The sequence below is a fragment of the Crinia signifera genome, chromosome 3, assembly GCF_055691185.1.
Source record: "Crinia signifera chromosome 3, ASM5569118v1, whole genome shotgun sequence".
Taxonomy (NCBI): Eukaryota; Metazoa; Chordata; class Amphibia; order Anura; family Myobatrachidae; genus Crinia; species Crinia signifera.
This window is the reverse complement of record NC_139219.1, coordinates 35,436,376-35,460,406: the sequence shown is the minus strand read 5'-3', so window position 1 is coordinate 35,460,406 and position 24,031 is coordinate 35,436,376. Positions and strand designations below refer to the sequence as shown.

Here is a 24,031-nt window from a genome sequence, read left to right as displayed (position 1 = left end):
AGTGGGGCGGCAGGGGAGAAATCTTGGTTGCGGAAGTGAGAAGTTATCAGAGTGTATGTGAGGTGTTTGCTTATTTTTGGGGCATATCCAGTACCACTTTGTGTATTTGACACTACGTAAACTGCTGTACGTAATCAATTTGTGTCTTGAAATAGACTTTTTTTTTTAATAAAAAATGAAATAAATTATATATACCATATATACTCTAGTACAGTGGTAGCCAACCCTAGCCCTCGAGAGCTACCAACAGTTCACATTTTCCAGACAACCTAGCTGCAGCACAGCTGCACTCATTAATCACTGACACATTTTAAAAGATACACAGATGGAGCTAATTAGTTCACTTGTGATTCTGTGAGGAGACCTGCAAAACATGCACTGCTGGTAGCTCTCGAGGACTAGGGTTGGCTACCCCAGCTCTAGTATAAGCCTACTTTTTCAGAAAATTTTTTATGCTGGAAAAAGCCCCCCTCGGCTTATAATCGAGTGAGGGTCCCACTTAAGTCAATAAGTTCTCTCAGTTTTTTATTGTAAAATTAGGTGTCTCGGCTTATATTCGGGACGACTTATATCGAGTATATACGGTAATCTACCTCCCAACCAATGGTAAAGCCACAGGGATGGCTGGAGCATGTAATTCTATTTGGAGCATTGGTGAAGGGGAGTGAAGGAGTGTTAAATGTACTTGAATTCCACTGCTGTTATTTTGCATTGGTTTGGCAGCGGGGCGGGGGGGGGGGGGGGGGTGGGACTCATCATTCTCTTGTCCCTAAGCTTTTCCTATGACATGTCATATTTTAATGTTCCAATATTATTGAGCTGTTTATCACTTTACAAGACGCAGTGTGGCCTCGAGGGATAACAGATTGAGTCATTATTTACACACATCTACACAATCCTGTGCTTCATATGCCGGAGAGGCGCACAGACTGTCAATTAATATTTCAGACAGTGGAAAGATGTTGGGAAAAATATAATATTGTTTTTTGGTAAGAGGGACCCGTCTTCATCTTTCGCTGCATTATAAGAACGATCTTATGTAGAGCATCTTCTGTGTATAAATTCGAGTAGTATTTGCAGAGGAACCTGAGTACCGTACATGAGTACAGGGCATAATTTAGGCATAACAGCTCATGAGTCCTCAGACGTGCGAAGCGTTTCCATCTAGTAAGATATGTCATTATTTCACAGAAAAACACAATATGATATTACAGAATTTATAACACATGCACGAAACAGCCGAAGGAATTACCATGACACCTGAAAAAATAATATCTGCCGTCAGTTTAGACAAAATAAAACCCCCTAGAAAGAATCAACACCTATCATACTGAGAGGCAATCTCCGCAGACACGCCAATCCATCCCCACTGCTTCTGATACTTCAGATTTTGTCAATTTAAACATATTGATTTCCTAATTGAATGAGCTTAGCCCAGAAGCGGTGCCTTTTTTGCTCAGCTCATTCCATCTCAATGTCACAAACAGAAGATAACAAAAACGGAATAAAATTGCCATTGCAGCCTATTGTCCCGAGGGTATGTGCAGAATCAATAGATTATCTTTGTGAAAGTGACCTTGCCAGACATTGCGTTTCCTCTATTACAGCCGTGATATTGTCATCCGCGCTGGTGACAAATATATGCTGGCCTTCTTCAGTCTCCTCAGAATTGCTCTTTCACAATGTCTATTGTTTAAACGAACTGCTATATACAGGATGTGACACGTGAATCCGAGTAGTATTTTTCTTCATTCTTCCTATTATGCCCCTCCCCCTGTGCTGACAGGCGGAGCAGACCAGACTCCTGACCACCGCAAAGTGCGACGCTTCTCCTTACCAGAATGCCTGGGCTGCGTTTTCAGGGAAATAATTAGCAGAGTGTTTCTCAAATGTTGTTCTCAGCACTGACGTAGATCAATTTAAAAGCTCTTTCCATTTAATTTACAGCTCCGGAATACACCGTGTTATAGGCTTCAAAAGAATTTGGACTGGGTTATTGGAAACTGAATTAATATATTATACACACCCCCTGTTGTTGTTATTATTATAATCATTATTATTATCATTACCTGAAATATTAATGAATAATGCTGAATTATGTTCATGATTACTGTATTTTATGAAAATGTAAACCTCTATATTTGTATTCATAGTGTTCCCGCTAGGCTGCGCCCTGCCCGATTTTTAAAGGGCAAAATTCGCCCTGCCCATCTGGCAGCGCCCCGCTAAAACACCATGCCTCCTACTCTTATGCAGAGCCTTCGGGGCAGCCGGGCCCACCCCCTTCAGTGACGACTGCGGCCGGGCCCACCCCTTTTCTTGACGGTGGTGGCCAGGTTCGCCCCCTTGACGCCCCTGTTCCTAGAAGGAACACTATATTCACACTATCTGTAAAGCACTTTGAGTCCTGCTGGAGAATGCTGTATATACTGTTATATACTGTAAATACAATACAGAGATTGGCATATGCAGACACTGGGGCACAGTCATGTTGGAATCAAAAATGGCCCTCCCCAACCTATAGCTGTGTACACACGCTTCGATTTTTCCGTTTTGGATTCGATTTTGCTTATGGAAGCAAAATCAAATCCACATCGAATGGTTTTTTAGGACACTTTCGATCTGCATTCGATTCGATTTGCGCTCCCGGTTTCTCAAAATCGAAAATAATAATGTGCAGCCAAGGAAATCTCGAATTCCATCCAGTAAATCAAATGAGTACATTGTGCCTACACTGTGAAATCGAATCGATTGCAAAAGTACAGATCTAATGCCAAATTGAATCCAGATCTAATAGAAAATCGAAGTGTGTGTCCACAGCTTTTTACTGCTACGTTGGAAACATGGCATTGTTCAAAATGTCTTGATATACTGGAGTATTAAGATTGCTCTTCACTGCAGGTAAGGAGCCTAGCCCAAAAGCCCTGTACACATGCATCGATTTTTTTTTTTTCCCCCGATTTTCGATTCGTATCGAATCCTAAACGAAATCGAATGGTTTTTGTGTCACTTTCGATCTACATTCGATTCAATGCGCGCTCCCGTTTTCACAAAATGGAACAGAAAAATTGGCTGTTTAGCCAAAGAAATATCGAATTCGATCTAGTAAATCGAATGTGTACAATGTACCATAAATGGATATCGAATTCAATATCTATCGAATGCAAAATACAGATCTAATGCCAAATGGAATGGAAAGATCTAATGCAAGATCTAATAGAAAATCGAATCAAAAGCAAATCGATGTGTGTGTACAGGGGTAAACCTTTACAAAAAGGCCCCATACGATTATACCTCCTCTACCAAACATCCCAGTTGGCAAAATGTAGTCAAACGGGTAACATTCTTCATCCCCCCAGGGTCGCCCATCTGACTGCCAAACAGACAAACGTGAATTGTCACTCCGCAGAACACGTTTCCACTGCTCCACAGTCCAGTGTCTGTGTGGTAGATTTATTATGCTCAGTGAAGTGATAAAGTTTTTGTTTTTTATCACCGGCCAAACAGTTCCTACCTGTCATTTTTCAAACCAAGCCTGTAACTTCACAGTTAGGAGCTTATTGGCCGGTGATAAAAACCAGACACTTTATCACTTCACCGAGCTTAATAAATCTGCCCCTGTGCGCCTTACACCACTCCATCCGACGCTTGGCACTGGACTTGGTGATGTGAGGCTTGCATGCAGCTGGTCAGCCAATAAGCTCCCATGGCACAGGTATTGTGCTGACATTAATACCAGTGGAATGTTGGGGCTCTTTAGACATGCAACCAGCAGAGTATTGGCGACTTTTATGCTCCAGCCAATCAACTCCCAACTGTCATTTTTCAAACACAGCTGATTGGCTGGCGAGTTATCTCCTTCCACATTATCTCCACTTTATCTCTTCAACAAGCTTAATACATCTGCTCCAATATCGCTTACAGTAGGTTTCGGTGTAGTGGGTCGACAGTCACTTGGTCAACCACTAATGGTCAACAGTGACTAGGTCAACACTTGAAAATGGTCGACATACCCAGAAGGTCAACACAAGCTTAATGTTGACATGGGCATGGTCGACGCACGGTTTTGACAGGTTTTTGGTATATGTTAACATGGACACCATATAAGTGAGCCAGTCTAGTTTTATTACTGTACTAGCTAAGCCTGCTCGAAGCAAAAGCTTTGAAAGCTAGTCTGTTACCTTGTGATTGCTTCTGTGTCTCTGTAAGTGTAATTGCCTCTGTGTTTCTATATATGTGAAGATAAAGACGTGTAGTTTAACGCGCTGCCTGCTGAATAGACTGGCACTATAATAAATATATTTGAATAAATAACTGATAAAATTGTTTCTTGTAAAGAAATCACCCAATTGGGTACGTACACCCAACATATAACACATTGACCTACAAGTGTTAAACGTTTATCCATGTTAAGCAGCCAATACACGCTGCGATGCGGGATGTGCGTTATTTGCTTTGAGGTGCGCGCTCCCGCGGCACCTCATCGCACAGTACAAAAAGTATGTGCTTGCACATACTTTTTGTACTTAGTTCTCATCACATTGCATCGCATTGCATGCACAGGCAATGTAATGCAATGCAATGCGATGTGATGCGTGCTAGTTAAGCACCGAACGCACGCCCGTATCGCAGCGTGTATGGCCAGCTTAAGGCACAAATAGGCTAGATCAGTGGTTCTCGAACTCGATCCTCAGGACCCCACATAGTTCACATTTTCCAGGTCACCCGGCAGGTGCACAGGTGCACTCATTACTCACTGACACATTTTAAAAGATCCACAGGTGGAGCTAATTATTTCACTTGTGATTCTGTGAGAAGACCTGCAAAAGATGCACTGTGTGGGGTCCTGAGGACCGAGTTTGAGAAGCTGTGGGCTAGATGGTCTGCATTATTCTCTGTTCACTTTTCAAAGGTGCAAGAGCAGTCTCCCAACCATTGGCATTACAGTCCAGTTTTCATGCTTAAAACCAGATGGTTAAACGCTAACTGACCGAGGGACTAATTAAGTCACCTGTGCTCAAGCATGGATATCCTTAAAGCCTGGACTGTATTGTCGGCATTTGAGGAAATTCTGTGCTAAAGCCTCCAAAATATATATTGTCTTTCTGTAGGTGCAGTGCGTTAAATAAGCTGCTGTTCGGTCAGTCCAGCCTGAATAAATCAAGAACAGTCATCTCCGGAAACATCCGGATTAAAGTCTTATTCCCAAATTATTACAAAACTCCTTTTCAAAATTGTATTTGGTCAGAAAGCTTATAACCAGATTACGGTATTAGATGTAAATTTTTTTTTTTTAGAGATTCCGCAATAAAATACATTCATTATTAAATCATGTACTTTTAAAAGTACAAGCAGCAGCAGCAGCAGCAACCTCTCCTCCTTCAGCATGAAGATACAGTCTCCCTGCAGCCAATCAGACCACGTCCCGTCTACCCTGCAGACTTTCACAAAGTTAGGGAGATGTATCAAAGCTTCAAGAGCAATATAGTGGAGTAGCTGTCAATAGCAACGCACCAGCTCATACTGTAGCTATCGTTTATCTAGCATAGATTATAGAATGATAGAAGCTGATTGGTTGCTGTCAACAACTCCCCCACTTTATCTCTGGGAAACGTTTGATCCAGTGATCTTGTGAAGTTGTGACAGGTGAGGCACCGCTCATAAGAAGAAGGAGCGGTCTCACGTAGTCCAATACAGTAATGAGATGTGCGCATATTTACAGATTCAGACCAACGCACAGATCCATATCTACCTGTACAAGCCATATTGCAGTATAAATGCGGTAGTTGCCTATACGAGTATAGAATTTAGAGATGTGCAGGCTCTGATTTACTCTGATTTCAAAGCAGGATCTTATGGCTATCAACTGGCATGTGATTTGGGATAGCCAATAAGAGCCTGCTTTGAAATCAGAGTAAATCAGAACCTGCACATCTCTAATATAATAATTTTTTTTTATTGCTTTCTGGGCGTTTAATAAAATCGCTATGGTCAATGAAGATATCAACAATCCATTTTATGTGTCAATATATCGCATGCGTCCATATTCCTACTGATGGAACATACACAGTGTTCCACAAATAGTGCATCAGCTCCTTCTACTGGAAGGAAAAAAATTTGCAATACAAGTAGACTATGGGCACTTATGGAATCGGTACATCTGTCAAACCAGACTTAGGTCTACAGTCATTATGTCGACCCCGGAAGGTCGACAGGGTTAAAGGTCGACATGGGCCAAGGTCTACCTGGGTTTAGGTCGACAGTCATTAGGTAGACATGAGTTTTTCAGTTTTTTGACCCGAATGTCGACACAGTGGACATGGACACAGTTGGAGTTGAACCGCAGCCCCTCGCATTGCTCACTTCGCTCGCATTGCTTCGGGCACGGTGCCTCGCTACGCTCGGCACACTATTTTATTCTCCCGCCACGCCCTAGTGGATGGTAGGGCATGAAATACCGCCTGTCGGCACATGTTGGCTCAAAAAACAGTGAAAAACTCATGTCGACCTAATGACTGTCGACCTTGACCCATGTCGACCTTTAACCCAGTCGACCTTGGGGCCAGTCGACCTAATGACTGTAGACCAGGCATTCCCAACCACGGTCCTCAAGGCACACCAACAGTGCAGGTTTTAGTGATATCCAGGCTTCAGCACAGATGCTTTAATCAGAATCCCTCAGATACTAATTAAGTCACCTGTGCTCAAGCCTGGATATCTACAAAACCTGCACTGTTGGTGGGCCTTGAGGACCGTGGTTGGGTCTGACAGATGACCGTTTCCCCTTCTGATACTGTGGGGCAGATGTATATTAAGCCTGGTGAAGTGATAAAGTGGAAGGTGATAATACTCAAGTCAATCAACTGTCAATTTTTAAACACAGCTGATTGGCTTGCGCGTTATCACCTTCCACTTTCTGACTTCACCAGGCCTATTACATCTGCCACAGTATTCTGTAAGGAAGACTAGTGGAAGTGTCCAGATCTCACTTTTACCACTCACAGAACCCACCTCCCCTTTCCGACACCTCGGGCTGCTGATTGTGGAGCTGCTATACAATGACTATAGTGGAGATTGTAACGTAGTCCATGTTGTCGACTTTGATTTGTATTCCTGTTGTGTGATTGACAAATATTAGGGAACAGACCGTGGCTGTGAGGTTTATTTCAGGTTTGTCATGGAGGCTACACGTGTGACAGGTACTATGATACTGCTGAGAAATCCAATGTGCGGTTGAATTTAATATGGGAGCATTGAAAATGACTGCTGTTTAATTAAGATTAGAACATTAAGGAGGAGATCCCTTATCCCCCCGAAACTATCCAATGCCAGAAATTAACAGGGACTTTGGGGCCTGGCATAGTAGTACTCTTTGTACCACCCTGTCACTAAGCCTGCAGGAGACTGTGTTGATTAATTGAATGTGACACTTTTGTATCTGTGTGCCACTGAGTCTGTATATGGAGCTGAACCGAGATTGTATGCTTCATTGGAGCACATGGTGTACCCATTCAGAGACTCAGGGCCAGAAGTATCAAGCTTCAAATAGTGATAAACAGCCAGCGGTACTTATGTAATATCTGGGCTCCCGTTTTTCTTATGAGACCGCGTCCCCTCGCGGGGCTTGCTGCGCTCGCCACGCTTTGGGCACGGTGGCTCGCTGCACTCGCCACACTATATAAAATCAACTCCATACGTAGTTGGATAGTAGGGGTATGAAAAAATGGGGTGCATTGAACATGGGAGCCCAGATAATACATAAGTACCCAGCCAGCCAATCGGCTCCTACCTGCTATTTTTCAAACCCAGCCTGTAACATGACAGGTAGGAGCTGATTGGCTGGGTACAGTATATGGTCACTAGATTGGCCACCGGAAGGTCTACGTATATTCAGTCAAGCACTGAAGGTCGACAGGCATTAGGTCAACACGGGTAAGGTCGACAGTCAAATGGTCGACATGGATTTTTCACGTTTTTTTGAGCCATGTGCCGACAGGCGGTATTTCATGCCCTACCATCCAAAAAAAAAAAAGATACCCACGCTAGCAGAGTTTCCCAGTAACTGGTCTGACTGCAGCAATGATGAATAAGCATGGACGGTGTAATGGTTAGTATTGCTGCCTCACAGTGCTGAGGTCATGGGTTCCATTCCCACCATGACCCTAACTGTGGTTTGTATATTCTCCCCGTGCTTGCGTGGGTTTCCTCTGGGTACTCTGGTTTCCTCCCACATTCCCAAAAAATAGTTAGGTAAATTGGCTCCCCCCCCCAAAATGAACTCTAGAATGTCTGTGTGTGCGTGTACATGTGGTAGGGATTATAGATTGTAAGCTCCACTGGGGCAGGGACTGATGTGAATGTTCAAATAGCGCTGCAGTATTTGTGTGCGCTATATAAGAAGCTGTTGAGGACACATCAGTAACTGCCATGTTATAGGCTGTGTTTGAAAAATGATAGAAGCTGATTGATTGGTATCTTATCTCTGTCCAAGCTTTGATACATCTCCCCCAGAACAGACTAGTACCGTGCTCAGATTAAAGCATCTAGTAGAAATCCTAGCGTATACTAATGTTAGCCAGAGCAGTTTGGTTATAAATGCCACATGGCTTCTGTATGTTTCACTTAATATTGACCTTGTCAGATTGATAACTTAGCAGCGTGTAATACGTTCTGTCTCGCTATGGCGCAGCAAGTATGTGTCAGCTTGTCACAGTAATGACTGGGAGCGTGATCTGACCCCGCTTCATCCATTAGACGCTTTTGCTGGAGGATAAAGTATTTTACATTTCTTGTTGTCAGTGGTATTGTATTTTTATATTGATGTTAATTTATATTAAGCAGACAGTATTTCTCTTAAAGGGGAATTCTACTGGTCAGCACAAATGTCATGTTGCACCCTGATTACACAAACCTCTATTGTACTTCTACTTTTTGTTTTAATTACTCTAACCTCTTTCCTTCTGTGCTTTAAGCGCCATACACACAAAGCGATTTACAAACCGTCTCGCTCATTCTGGCCCTTCTGTGCAATGTCGTTTGGAATATCATCCAGTGTGTGCGCTCAATATCGTTAACTATGCGCGTTCCCGAGGGTCGTTAACAGTGTCCTATGTCGCCTCTACATGCAGGACAAATTTGACTATATTGTTCGCTTAGCAGTTCAAGGAAACTCTTTCGTAAATTATATTGTCTAGTGTGTATGGGACTTTAGACATTCTGACATGCTCTGACATTGCAAAATGCAGGTCACAGCCGGGATTAGGACACAGGAGCGTCCCGTGAGGGACCCGGCATTTGCGAGGTGAAGCTCCCACAGCGACCCGGCAATAAGCAGAGTTGCTGACGTCATCAGCCGGGTGTAGCGCCAGTGCGTCGCTGGGGGAGGAGGCAGCACTCGCAATCGCTGCCTCCTCCCTATACTGTGAACGAGATCTGGGTCGCTTCACACTGCCCAGCAACCCGGGTCCGACCCAAGTAAAACCCTTCTTTCAACCTGGGTTGAATTGCCGGGTTACTGGACCTGGGATTTTTCAAAAGGCCCTTTCACACCGCACAGCGTGCTGTTTTGACGCGATTTTATTCTTTTCCATGCGCTAATGTATTTCTGATTTGGTTTAAATGGGTTACTGCATATTTTCCTGGATTACTGTACGGTGTGAAAGGACCTTTTGAAACTCAAGGTCCAGCAACCCGGTAATTCGACCCAGGTTAAAAGAATAAATCGGTCATCAAAAAAATACAGCATCTGTGAGTCCCATAGAGCCATAAAGAGACACTATTTCTAGGAAATGAATACAATATAACATAGGAAATATCACACTTTGTTTATAAAATATCCTGACCGCCCCTTTAGTAAATCCACTGTGAAGTCTCTCCTTCCAGACTGCAGTGACTGCGCAGATGGACCATGTACCCTGCAAGCACATGGACATATGCACTGACTGGCAGAGACAGGCCCCAGTGCTGACAGATATTCACAAATGGTCATTAAGTCCATTGCACACAGGCAGTCTAAATCCATTTCTTACCACGGCTGACTGAAGATATGTTTGGATGTATCCAGTGTGCTCAGGATCACTGATCCCTGCGGGAAAGAACGGCGACTTTCATGCATAATGCCGGATAAAATGTGGGAGTGTAAGACTAGGACACTTTATGATAATTGGTTCTTTCCAATATTGCTATTTTTGTTCTTTGTTGAGGGAAAAAATAAAAAATATCCACGACCCATTGTCACTATGGGGTATATTCAGTGCGGCCGGCGAGGGGTTCGTATGGCGAGGATAGCTTATTTTCGGTGAGGATCGCCAAAAACATGCCTTCCTCGCCATCAGCTTATACGCATTTTATAATTTGCTTGATAAATTATAGCGAAAAGCTGATTGGCTGCCTTGGGCAATTTCACCAATCTTTTCATACATAACCCCGATTGGCTGTTTAGTATTACCAGATGCTGAATCAATTCTGAATAATGGTCACTGTACTCCTATATGTATTAAGTACAGAATTCTATATAGTTCACAGTACTTATCTGCTTGCTGATTTTATTCACTTTTTCAATGTTCTTTCTGTTTCTTTTTCAGCAAACACACAACTACTTCACAGGCCCTCTGGGAATACCGGCCTGGGGCTCCTATATCATCTTTGTCCTAGCCACCTTGCTGATTGGGCTAACACTTGGTTTGGTATGATGTGACTTTATTATTTATAATTGATGAAACGTTTGACTACTGCCAGCATGTGGATATAATTGTTATTGCATCTGCAGTCTGGAAACATTCTAAAGCTGTCATTTTTTTTTTGGTCAGAACTGGCTACAGCCACCAACCAACACTCCCTTTTCAATGTTACGGTGTAGAACAGCGGTTCCCAACCTTTTTTTTTTTTTTTTCCTCCCGTACACCTTGATTAGGCTTTTCATTTATGAGTACCCCCTTCTGTCAATATGAAATATCCACAGTACTTACGTGTGGTATGCGTATCCTTAAGCTTGTCCTTATAGTAAGGAGTAGCAGAAGTGTAATGTGTGGTCAGGAATCGGTCCCTCTCTGTCTGGCAGTGGCCAGACAGAGAGGGACCTACTCCTGACCGCACACTACTCACCCAGCTGGCTGTGTACCATCTCCAGGGTTCCCGTCTAATGCCTGTAGTATTAATGCTGCTACTTCCTTCACCCCTGTCAGTATGGGGCAGATGATCACCGATGTCTGCGGGCAGAGCAGATAGCTCCCAGTCGATGGCGGGTCAAGCAAAACCACGAGCAGACGCTGCTGATGGAACCAGAAGTGACACAACGTGGTCCATCTCCACAGCAGCGGGAGACTTCTTCCGCCAATACAAATATTATTTTCAAGTAGCCCCAATCGTTCTGCAGCGTACCTCAGGTTGGGAACCTCTGCAGCATGAAAACACACATACTCGTTTTTTACCAGATGCCAATGAAAATACCAGTATGTGAAGCCCATGCAAGCACAGCTACTGCAAACTACCCACAAGGTGGTATTCTATCAGCAGCGGTCATTTACCTCTTCCAATAACTTCTTTGGAATTATCCAGTTAGCGCCCATTCGGCCCGCTTCCCCTCCAGATGCCAGCAGTTATCGGGGATTATGCTTCGAGTGCCTCAGGCAAGATTCCATGAAAAGCTGCCCATCTAACCTGTCAAAGCTGGCTGTGTAACTGGAGGCATGCAGGGCGGACATGGGTGCAGTGTGCGAAGGGTATACAAGCTAACATGGGGATCCAACCTGTGCTCAGTAACCTGGTATAAAGCAGGGCGGAAGTCATATTGGGCTGCACACACATTAGACCGTATTACAACCGTTGTGGACGATAACAATGGGTTTTGAATGACAAATCATTTAAAATGTCCAGTATGTATATTCGATCACGTTGATGATGCATGCACCCGCGGGTCGTCTTTTGCTTCTTCTGATCTTTTGAACAGGCAGAACTGTATATATTGTTAACGAAGGCATGCTCCTGGATATGGCCACTGACTATATCTTTTTTTGATCGCAAATGCAAAGTATTTCTGAAATGGGCAAAACCATGCTGCACTGCAGGTGGGGCAGATGTAATATGTGCAGAGAGCGTTATATTTGGGTGAGGGGGTGTTCAAAAATAAATCTAAGTTGCAGTATAAGAATAATGCAGCCAGTATTTAAACTAACTCCCCCAAATCTAAAGCAGCCCATTCACGCTGCTATGAGGGCGTGCTTTCCGTGCTGTACTAGCACAGATCACATTGCATTGAATTGCATGTGCATCCGTTGTGCATGCAATGCGATGCAATTTGATGAAACCTAAGTACAAAAAGTATGTGCTTGCACATACTTTTTGTACTTAGGTTTCATCACATTGCATCTCATTGCATGCACAACGGATGCACATGCAATGCAATGCAATGTGATCCGTGCTAGTACAGCACGCCCACAAAGCAGCGTGTATGGGCTGCTTAACTCTCTCTCTGCACATGTTATATTTGTCTCATTTGTAGCTTATTATTGTTACTATTGCATTTTGCATATAAGGTGCCACAAGTGGTAAGCAGTGACATATGACATATAATAGATCAGTACAGGGTACAAAGAACTAAACATAACAGTAACTGAAGAACAAAAACAGAGCACAGATAACAATTAGTGGCACAATCCTCAGTACACAATACAGCTGGGATGTAGGGAAGCAGAGGAGCTGTCTGCATGTTACCAGGTGCAGATGTCAGTGGTAGAGATGAGCACAGGTAACAGCAGCACAATGCTCAGTACACAATACAGCTGGGATGTAGGGAAGCAGAGGAGCAGCCTGCATGTTACCTGGGGCAGGTGTCAGTGGTAGAGATGAGCACAGGTAACAGCAGCACAATGCTCAGTACACAATACAGCTGGGATGTAGGGAAGCAGAGGAGCAGCCTGCATGTTACCTGGGGCAGGTGTCAGTGGTAGAGATGAGCACAGGTAACAGCAGCACAATGCTTAGTACACAATACAGCTGGGATGTAGGGAAGCAGAGGAGCTGTCTGCATGTTACCAGGTGCAGATGTCAGTGGTAGAGATGAGCACAGGTAACAGCAGCACAATGCTTAGTACACAATACAGCTGGGATGTAGGGAAGCAGAGGAGCAGCCTGCATGTTACCTGGGGCAGGTGTCAGTGGTAGAGGAGCACAGGTAACAGCAGCACAATGCTCAGTACACAATACAGCTGGGATGTAGGGAAGCAGAGGAGCAGCCTGCATGTTACCTGGGGCAGGTGTCAGTGGTAGAGATGAGCACAGGTAACAGCAGCACAATGCTTAGTACACAATACAGCTGGGATGTAGGGAAGCAGAGGAGCAGCCTGTATGTTACCTGGGGCAGGTGTCAGTGGTAGAGATGAGCACAGGTAACAGCAGCACAATGCTTAGTACACAATACAGCTGGGATGTAGGGAAGCAGAGGAGCAGTCTGCATGTTACCTGGGGCAGGTGTCAGTGGTAGAGATGAGCACAGGTAACAGCAGCACAATGCTTAGTACACAATACAGCTGGGATGTAGGGAAGCAGAGGAGCTGTCTGCATGTTACCAGGTGCAGATGTCAGTGGTAGAGATGAGCACAGGTAACAGCAGCACAATGCTCAGTACACAATACAGCTGGGATGTAGGGAAGCAGAGGAGCAGCCTGCATGTTACCTGGGGCAGGTGTCAGTGGTAGAGATGAGCACAGGTAACAGCAGCACAATGCTTAGTACACAATACAGCTGGGATGTAGGGAAGCAGAGGAGCAGTCTGCATGTTACCAGGGGCAGGTGTCAGTGGTAGAGATGAGCACAGGTAACAGCAGCACAATGCTCAGTACACAATACAGCTGGGATGTAGGAAAGCAGAGGAGCAGCCTGCATGTTACCAGGGGCAGGTGTCAGTGGTAGAGATGAGCACAGGTAACAGCAGCACAATGCTTAGTACACAATACAGCTGGGATGTAGGGAAGCAGAGGAGCTGTCTGCATGTTACCAGGGGCAGGTGTCAGTGGTAGAGATGAGCACAGGTAACAGCAGCACAATAGGAAAAAAGATGGGGTGTGCCAGCGCTGGCTGAATAATTAGAAAGACCAGACGGTATCTCAAAAATATATAACAAATTTAATTTACATATATAAAAACAATCAATCAATCAAGAAAAATAATAAAACAAAAAAATAAGGATTATAAAAAGAGCACAGTTTTGCTGGTAATTATTGCGGAGCTCCACACTTGTGGAATAAAGATAAAAGTTGGGTGATATTACCATCTGTAGGTAGAGGTGTATTCAGATTAGAACACCTGGAGGGTAGTGATGACAAAGTCCCATTGAAATAGACCTGGATGGAAATACAGGTGGGGTTCTCCCTATTTGGCGTCTTCTCCTTGTAAAAGCTGGATGTTTAGGAACTGGCTGAAGTCCCAAATGAAAATTGTAATCCAATGTTAAGATGTTATTAGGAGATGATGGACGTCTGTGGGAGATGGGGCATCACTTTGTCAGATGGAAGATGAAAGATAAATCTAGCTCAACGCGTTTCCCCGGATGTTTGCTGTCCGGCTTCCTCAGGAGCAAGTGTGTGGAGTGAGCTCTGGGCTCAGTTTAAATAGCAGAGAGCTAATTGCTCATTCCATGCATCTGTGCGTCAGTGCTCAGGTTAAAAATAAAGCAATAACAAATACATTTAAAATAAATCTAATGAGAACCGTCTGGATAAAATATTAAAATAAAAAGTAATATAGGAGGCAGTTTCTATAAGAAAAGGTAGTTAAATACCCATTAAACAATGATATAAAAAGGAGACACATAGTATTGAACTTTGACCTATAGGTCACATGATCGTTTGCCAATAGAGACATATAAACAGAGACTCATCAATGAAATAGATGATGGTATATTGCAAATGGAGTATGGGGAGAGTACCTGGTGCTGGACGGGGTGTACTCGAGACCCTCGCCCGCCGCCGATTGCCGGTATCGGCGATGCGGGGAGAGGGTCCGCACGAACAACCCGTCCAGCGTCTGAAAGGTTGCTAGGGAACGGCGCGCGTGTGACGCGACAACGTAGCGCGTCACCCGCGTCGTATGGCAACCTGACCTGCGCCCCGCCCGCCGCCCAGCACATAGGGGAAAGTACGTCAGCCAGATGAAATGAAGGCGTGAACGTATGCGGTTCACCCTGTTGCTAGGTGACGGGGAGGGACGCAAGCCGTGGTAGATGTGTATTACCACTTCAGAAAGAATCCACCACGAGGGATTATACAGGACAAACCCTAGAGACTCCTAGGTAAAAAGGAGTATAGTATAATCAGAAAATGGATATATAATTTCATCAACATGACAAGAGTTATATATTATAGAGCATTGCTATTATATTAGGCAGACAATATATATACACAAAATGAGGACATGTGTTTATATATATCGAGAGAAAAAAACATATTTTTACATCAATCATAAATAAAACAATGTCTAATTTAACACAAAAAATATATATATATATATGAATTATATTTTATCACATGTATATTTATTTAATTATACATTTATAAATTTATAAATTGGGGTAGAATGAATTTAGAAACATAGTACAATGAAATGCTATATGTGGGATGTATTTCTGAAAGTATCGGATGTAAGTCTTTAATGGGCGAGTAAAGGGAAAAGGGGGGGGGGGGGAAAGGGGGGGAGGAGAATTATGATAGAGGAAAACATGTCTAGATGACGGAGTTTAATTCAATTGTTTCGTTTAGACCATCAGGGTGTAAAGAATTAAATTTGAGAGTCCAGTACACCTCTCTCTTGCATAATAGATTATATCTGTCTCCTCCTCGTGATGTGGAGACAACATGTTCCAGACCTACTATTTTCAAACATGTGGGATCAGATGAATGTTTGATTTTATAATGCCGCGACACACTGTGTAACATATAACCCTTTAGAATGTTTCTCCTATGTTCCATAAATCTGGTGCGTAGACTACGGGTCGTTCTACCAATATAGGGTAAATTGCAGCTACATTGTATAAGATAAATAATATATGTCGAGTCACAGTTCATAAAGCTTTTTGAGACTAGGGGGGGTTCTAAAGGTGAAATAATTATAGGTGTTTTGTTTTTAGGGACGTGGTTGCACATAGTGCATTGGTTCTTTCCACATTTGAAAAAACCTTTAGGTTTGTCAGGCAACCATAATAGGTGGTTATCTGTTTTAGTGGTGGTGTCGGGTCTTTTCTTGGATAAATGACTGGGAGCTAATAAGGTTTTTAATGTTTTGTTCTTTTTGTAAATCACTATAGGTTGTTGTGGGATGATGTCAGACAATATTTTGTCTTGTAACAGAACTCTATAATTCCGCCGTACTATGTTTTTTATATCCTTAGCACAGCTGTTAAATTTACTTATAAATGCTATATCTCTTTTGTCTTGTTTTTTATTTTTATTTGTAGTATTTTTGGGTTCTAATAGGGTTTTCCTATCTATCTGTAGAGCTTGGGTATATGCATTTTGTATAAGATCTTCAGGATATTCTCTGTCACGGAAAGCTGTTAGTAAATTTTGTGCTTGACTTTTGAACTTTTCTGTGTCGGTACAATTGCGTCGTAAACGCATAAATTGTCCCTTGGGGATATTAGTTAGCCAAGGGCTATAATGCGCACTATTAAAATGAATATAGGAGTTCGTACTGACAGGTTTGATATAATTGGAAGAAATGATTTTATCTTGATAAATCTCGAGAGTGACGTCCAGGAAGTCCACAGAGATCTTGCTATAAGTATGGGTGAAGGTCAAATTATATGGGTTAGAATTAAGTGAATTAACAAAAAGTGAAGCAGAATGAAGGTCCCCATCCCAAATGATAATCAAATCATCGATGTAACGGCCATAGAAGACCAGGCTCGCCTCCCAGCCGCCACCCCACACATGGGTCCCCTCCACCTCACCCATGTATAGGTTTGCATAGCTGGGTGCGAACCTGGTCCCCATGGCCGTCCCCATCGTCTGTAAATAAAAATCACCGTGAAAAGTAAAATAATTGTGAGTGAGGATAAAGGTGATACTGTCCAGAATAAAATCCCTATGTTCCGATGATAATGACTCATCCTGTGAGAGTCTCCTCTGTATAACCTCACAACCCAATTGGTGGGGTATGTGAGTATACAGGGCGCTGACATCTAGTGTGAGGAAGGCATAATTGTCCTTCCACACAATATGTTCTAATTTGGTAAGTAAATCGGTGGTATCTTTTATGTAGGATCTTAACATCGGAACATAGGGCTGAAGAAAAAAATCTACATAATGTGATAAATTAGAAGTGATAGAATTAATACCCGATACTATGGGACGCCCAGGGGGTGCAGATAAATTTTTGTGTATTTTGGGGAGAAAATAAAAAGTGGGTGTGATGGGGTGTGATGGTAAGAGAAATCTGTGTTCCTCCCTGGAAGTCACTCCCGAGAGTAGGGCACCATCCAAGAGTGTTCCCAACTCTTTCAGAAAACCACTTGTGGGGTCTTTATCCAAAATCCTATAAAAGATGGGATCATGTAATTGTCTATAGGATTCAGTCAAATAATATTGTTTATTGAGGAGGACCACGCCCCCCCCTTTATCAGCTTCTTTTATGATGAGCTGGTCATCGTTTTGAAGTTCTCTAAGGGCATTTTTTTCTTTTTTAGTTAAATTGGATGGTCTGAATGTTTTTTTCTTTTCTTTTATGCAAAGTTCTTTAAAGTCTTCTAACGTTATTTTGTAAAATGACTCAATACTTGAGCTCTTAGCACTTATTGGAAAAAATTCTGATGGATTATGGAAAGGAGTTCTGAGTGATGTTTTATAATCAAATATCTGTTTGGGGAGATCTTGTGAGGTATGGTTTTGCTCCCATAGTTCCTCTAAATTGGACAGAAGGAGTGCATCATTTTTGTCTTTGCAGCAGCACAATGCTCAGTACACAATACAGCTGGGATGTAGGGAAGCAGAGGAGCAGCCTGCATGTTACCTGGGGCAGGTGTCAGTGGTAGAGATGAGCACAGGTAACAGCAGCACAATGCTTAGTAGACAATACAGCTGGGATGTAGGGAAGCAGAGGAGCTGTCTGCATGTTACCAGGTGCAGATGTCAGTGGTAGAGATGAGCACAGGTAACAGCAGCACAATGCTCAGTACACAATACAGCTGGGATGTAGGGAAGCAGAGGAGCAGCCTGCATGTTACCTGGGGCAGGTGTCAGTGGTAGAGATGAGCACAGGTAACAGCAGCACAATGCTTAGTACACAATACAGCTGGGATGTAGGGAAGCAGAGGAGCAGTCTGCATGTTACCAGGGGCAGGTGTCAGTGGTAGAGATGAGCACAGGTAACAGCAGCACAATGCTCAGTACACAATACAGCTGGGATGTAGGAAAGCAGAGGAGCAGCCTGCATGTTACCAGGGACAGGTGTCAGTGGTAGAGATGAGCACAGGTAACAGCAGCACAATGCTTAGTACACAATACAGCTGGGATGTAGGGAAGCAGAGGAGCTGTCTGCATGTTACCAGGGGCAGGTGTCAGTGGTAGAGATGAGCACAGGTAACAGCAGCACAATGCTCAGTACACAATACAGCTGGGATGTAGGGAAGCAGAGGAGCAGCCTGCATGTTACCTGGGGCAGGTGTCAGTGGTAGAGATGAGCACAGGTAACAGCAGCACAATGCTTAGTAGACAATACAGCTGAGATGTAGGGAAGCAGAGGAGCAGCCTGCATGTTACCTGGGGCAGGTGTCAGTGGTAGAGATGAGCACAGGTAACAGCAGCACAATGCTCAGTACACAATACAGCTGAGATGTAGGGAAGCAGAGGAGCAGCCTGCATGTTACCTGGGGCAGGTGTCAGTGGTAGAGATGAGCACAGGTAACAGCAGCACAATGCTCAGTACACAATACAGCTGAGATGTAGGGAAGCAGAGGAGCAGTCTGCATGTTACCTGGGGCAGGTGTCAGTGGTAGAGATGAGCACAGGTAACAGCAGCACAATGCTTAGTAGACAATACAGCTGGGATGTAGGGAAGCAGAGGAGCAGCCTGCATGTTACCAGGGGCAGGTGTCAGTGGTAGAGATGGATAAACCCCAATGAGACGAGATGGGAGTATATATTGTAGGTGGGTAAGACAACTGTAATTGATGTGCAAGAAAAGAGGGCTGTGAGAACAGGAGGGAAGAGCTTACGGTCTAGAGGGGGGGGGGGGGGGGGACTGACAGGCGACATGAGATGCAGGCAGTGAGTATGGCAGGGATGGCCAGGACATGAGGTGGCAGGTAGGGAGAGCAGCCTTGGCACTACAGTAGGTTAGACTCATCATTTTAATTGTTGAATATTCAGTACCTTTATCCCCCACTACCTGTCTCTGCATCCCATCATCTTTAAACACATTTCAGAAGAATGTTTAGAATGTCTCTATATGAATGGGAATAATTATCTCCCATCAATAGGAACCACTAGATGCTGTATGTTACTTCATTTTCTCTACCTGGGGTGAGTCCTACAGTACTTTGTGTCTAGAAAGTCTCCTGTATCATCTACAGAGTGCACTCCTGTATGACAGACAATCTATTCTAACCGAGGGCTTTGATGTTGTCAGTAAGTAACCAAACATACTGTTGCCTGTTTCCCAAACAGATACTGGTGCTACTAACGGATTGCTGTTGTCCAGCTAAACCCAAGTATGAAGTGCTAAGATCTGGTAAGTCCATCTTCATTACATTGAGCTATAAGGAATAGATTGTCCTAAGCTGTATGTGGTTCACGTATGGTAGGCAAGCCCTGAGCATCTACACTCTAAACCAGTGTTTATCAACCACTGTGCCGTGGCACACTATTGTGCCTTGAGCTGGTCTCAAGTGTGACCCCGGATCTAGGGATGCCCAAACCAGTTTACAGCCACCACCAGTTCAGCTGTTATTTACTGGTCTCTTCTTGTTATTTACTGGTCTCTTCTTTTCATGTAAAGGGCCAATGTATTTTATTTTTGATACCTGTGGGGACCAGTGTGATTGTTTTTTTATATGGGGGCCAATAGGTTTTTTTTTTTTCAGGCAAAAGGCAAATTCCTTCTCAAATGGACAAAACCATGTGCACTGCAGGTGGGGCAGATGTTACTTGTGCAGAGAGAATTAGATTTGGGTGGGGTTTTACTTCAAAGTGAGATCTATATTGCAGCGTAAAAATAAAGCTGGCAGTATTTACCCTGCACAGAAACAAAATAACCCACCAAAATCTAAATCGCTCTGCACAAGTTACATCTGCCCCACCTGCAGTGCACATGGTTCTGCCCATTTGAGAAGGAATTTGCCTTTTGCAAGTAAGGTCCTGTATGTAGCATAGGTTGTTGGGTCGAACTATATTCTATCTACACCTGTAAAATGCCGACATGGCTTAGGTCGACAGGGACTTTAGATCAACATGCGAAATGCGTCATAATATATAAAAATATATTTTTTAAAAAGGTGGTTTTTCATACCCTACCATCCACTAGGAAGAATGAAATAGTTTGGCGAGCTTAGCGAAGCGCCGCGCCCAAAGCTTGGCGAGCAAAACGGTACACTTCTACAGGGTCCATGTCGATGTAATTCGACATAGGGGGGTAGTCAATCTGCTGCCGCTATTTCCGTCATGGGAAATAGCGGCAGCTCCCTATTCAATGCCGTCATTAACGACAGCATTGATGAGGGATCACGGCAGAATGGGCCCGACTTCAGAAGCTGTCGGGCCCGTTCTGCCGATAACGGACGTGGATTGTCGTTATCCGGGCCGCAGATCGACAATTCAGGCCGTTTTTGCGGCCACGCCCCCTTTGCGCCGAGCGGCAGGAGGGAAATTTAATCCTGCCTGTCGTTCTGTGGTCGATCTGACCACAAACGGGCCTGGATCACGGCTGTCGGTGGGGATCGACAGCCGTGATCCCACATTGAATACCCCCCTTTGTCACAAAATATATAAAAAAAATTATATCTATCTATCGATCTACATATATACTGTATCTGCATCCAAGGTTCTGTTCATCAATGTCAGACAGCTGGAGGAGAGCACTGATTCTTGTCCGTCTGTTTGTAGATAATGAACGGCCGTTGACGGTACAATGTATGTTCTTCATAAGTGTTCTATTTAAGGTAGAATAATGATCTGTTTTTAAATCTTTTCTAAGGATACCATATGTTGATATAAACATCAAAGGCCTTCTTTAAAACTGTCAGAGGGTTCCATATGCACATTGCTATAGGGGTGATTGTGTTTTGTGGATGAAAACCCATGTGTGCACCAGCTTATGTCTGACCTGCTGAGAAAGCATGTAAGGGTTGCTTGTTATGCACTCTGCTATCTATCTGTTGTTACCGTGCTTGGAACATAGGGTGTGCATGGCAGGCTATATAGTATAGGTTGACATAGGTAGAGTCTTTTACTAGGAGAAGCCATGTTAAAAAGGGGATGCGGTCAAAACGTCGTCAGTTGGATCCCGACGGCCAGAATCCCATCATTTTGTGTGGGGGGATGTTAAGTTACAGGAGGGGGCGGTTATGGTTAGACTGTGGGAAGGGTGGGTTATGGAGAAGATACTGAACGGGATTTTGACAGCATCCTGGCCATCTTGATGGTGCTATCAGTTTCAACTGATTAAAAAGCTCCCATGAACAACTCCTAATAAATTTAAAGTCGAACCAATTCGACTGTTTAGTCTTTGTGAGTCACACCTGTGATGTTAGGACTCTACTTGTCCTGCACAAAAAAAAAAAAACTATTTTGCGGCTCAGAATGGCTTGAGGAGGTCCTAATATCCCACCTGAATCTGAAAACAAACATTTTTTAGATAATTTTCTCCTAGTGAGCTAGTACAGCGGTTCTCAAACTGTGGTCCTGACCCCAAAGTGGGTCCCGACCTGCTCAGCATGGGGTCGCTTCCCCTCATCTATCAAACCCGCTGTGCGGGTACTTTAACGGCAGCGGTGCGGGGCAGGAGGGTTAACGTGTACAGTATGTGTTAGTTGCTGCAGAGCTCCGGGCTAATACCTTATTTATGAAGCTTCCCGCTGGCCACGTGCTCCTTCTTTGCAGTCCAGTTCATAGCGCCAGAATTTTCTGACGAAGTGGGTCTCCTGTGTGATGTTAGGCGCCGCTTGTTGGTCTCCGGCAGCTTCAGATTAAAACTGTGCATGCGCCGGGTACACAGCATCCCAGCATCCCCTGCGCACATTACCCGGCGCATGAGCAGTTTTAATTTGAAGCCGCCGGAGACCAACAAGCGGCGCCTAACAAGGAAAACTGTGCATGCGCCATGTACGTATAGCGAGAAAAAGTATCCGGCGCATGCGCATATTAGACAGCGGTCGGCAACGCACATACGTTATGGGAGGCAGCGTATCCCCGGCAGCAGGGGATAACGCACTCCCATAGCGAAGGCCACTCTGTTCATCCATTTGGGCGAATTGCAGGGGAGCTTCACCACGATAAAGTACCTTATGCACACAATAATAAATCTACCCCTCAGTGCCTCCACAATGCTGCCATGTATGTGCTGTCTGTTGACCACACATGTGATGGGATGGGTTATGGTATATTAGACTCCTCCCATCACTCTGTGCCTCCACAATGCTGCCATGCATGTGCTGTCTGTTGACCACACATGTGATGGGATGGGTTATGGTATATTAGACTCCTCCCATCACTCTGTGCCTCCACAATGCTGCCATGTAGGTGCTGTCTGTTGACCACACATGGGATGGGATGACCTTCTGCGGTAACTTGCTGGAGTCCTGCAATAATTTTTATTGTCTGATGGGGTCTCAGAGCAAAATAGTTTGAGGACCCCTGAGCTACTAGGTAACATTCTCATGGATAGTGAGCATGTAGACTCTGTCCTTCTCCCTTACCCCTTATCCTATTCGCATCCTTGGGGTTTCCTGGTAAAGACTAAGAAAGTAAGTATCCAAAAATGTAAGTTGTTGCTTCTTGCGGATTACATTATAATAGGCTTTTTTTTATTTTTTATTTAATTATGCTACGTATACCTGTCTGTAGTCACTGCATAATAAAAAAATACCAGAGTATGTTTTTTAGCTTTATTTTTTAAAAACATAGGTTTAAACCAGCCCACACTTTTTTAAATACCAGACTTCCCTGCCTATGATTTGGCTGCAAATCTCTTGTTAATGAAAGTGACAAAAAGGGAGAAACAATGAATAAATAATGTAAGCATTTCTAGAATACTTGTTTAGTATATAGATTACCTAAAAAAACAGGAACGCTTCATCACAAGAGGGGCGAGCACATAGAATAAGGGTGGATGCTCCTGGCAGTTTACCATCTAATATAGATTTTACTATTGAATTCAAAAATGAGAAATCATACGGCTATAAAATATTTTCTGTATACATATTGCTGTTCTGATGTACCAGTCACCATTACATCTGCTGTTGATACAAATATGATTTTTTTTATTTATTGGAGGGGGTGGGGGTACAAAAAGTTTTGTCAAAGATGTTCTAAAGAAAAATCTACATCTGTTTTGCTGTCAGTAATGTCATTTTGTGGCTGTTGTCACTGCAGAAATAATCAAGGAAGACGTGGAGGTTCTAGATCAAGATCCAAAGGACGCTTCTGAGGAAAGAAAAGCTTCATCTGATGACGAGGGTGCCATTGAGGAGGAAAACGAAGATGAGAATGAAGACGACCTAGGGGAGGAAGATATAGGTGACAGTGGAGATAACAGTGGCGCTGAGGAGGAGGAGGAAGAGGAGGAAGATTCTGCAGTGGACAACTCTGAGAATGGGGATGAAGATGACCCCAGAACTCAAATACAACAGCCAAGCACACCCGAATCTGAAAGTGCCCTGAGACAACGCAAGAGTGAAGCGGTGGATAGTGGACATTAGACCTCCTTATTTACATATTTTTATGGACCAAAGATATGTCTCCATCATATTTTTGTTTTTGGATAAGGTTTTTTTGTAGCATCTGTATTTTTGCCTTTCTCACCGTAAAATAACGAAGAGTGTTTTAAA

General features: G+C 43.7%; 1 protein-coding gene across 1 annotated transcript in view; it reads left to right on the top strand.

The window, feature by feature from the left end:
• TMX4 (thioredoxin related transmembrane protein 4) overlaps positions 1-24,031 on the top strand; it is a 54,085-nt gene extending 30,054 nt beyond the window's left edge. The window contains exons 6-8 of the mRNA XM_083175629.1: positions 10,584-10,685; positions 19,656-19,719; positions 23,577-24,031. Coding sequence (XP_083031755.1) covers positions 10,584-10,685; positions 19,656-19,719; positions 23,577-23,902 — 492 coding nt within the window. The 3' untranslated portion in view covers positions 23,903-24,031. The remainder of the gene's footprint in view (positions 1-10,583; positions 10,686-19,655; positions 19,720-23,576) is intronic.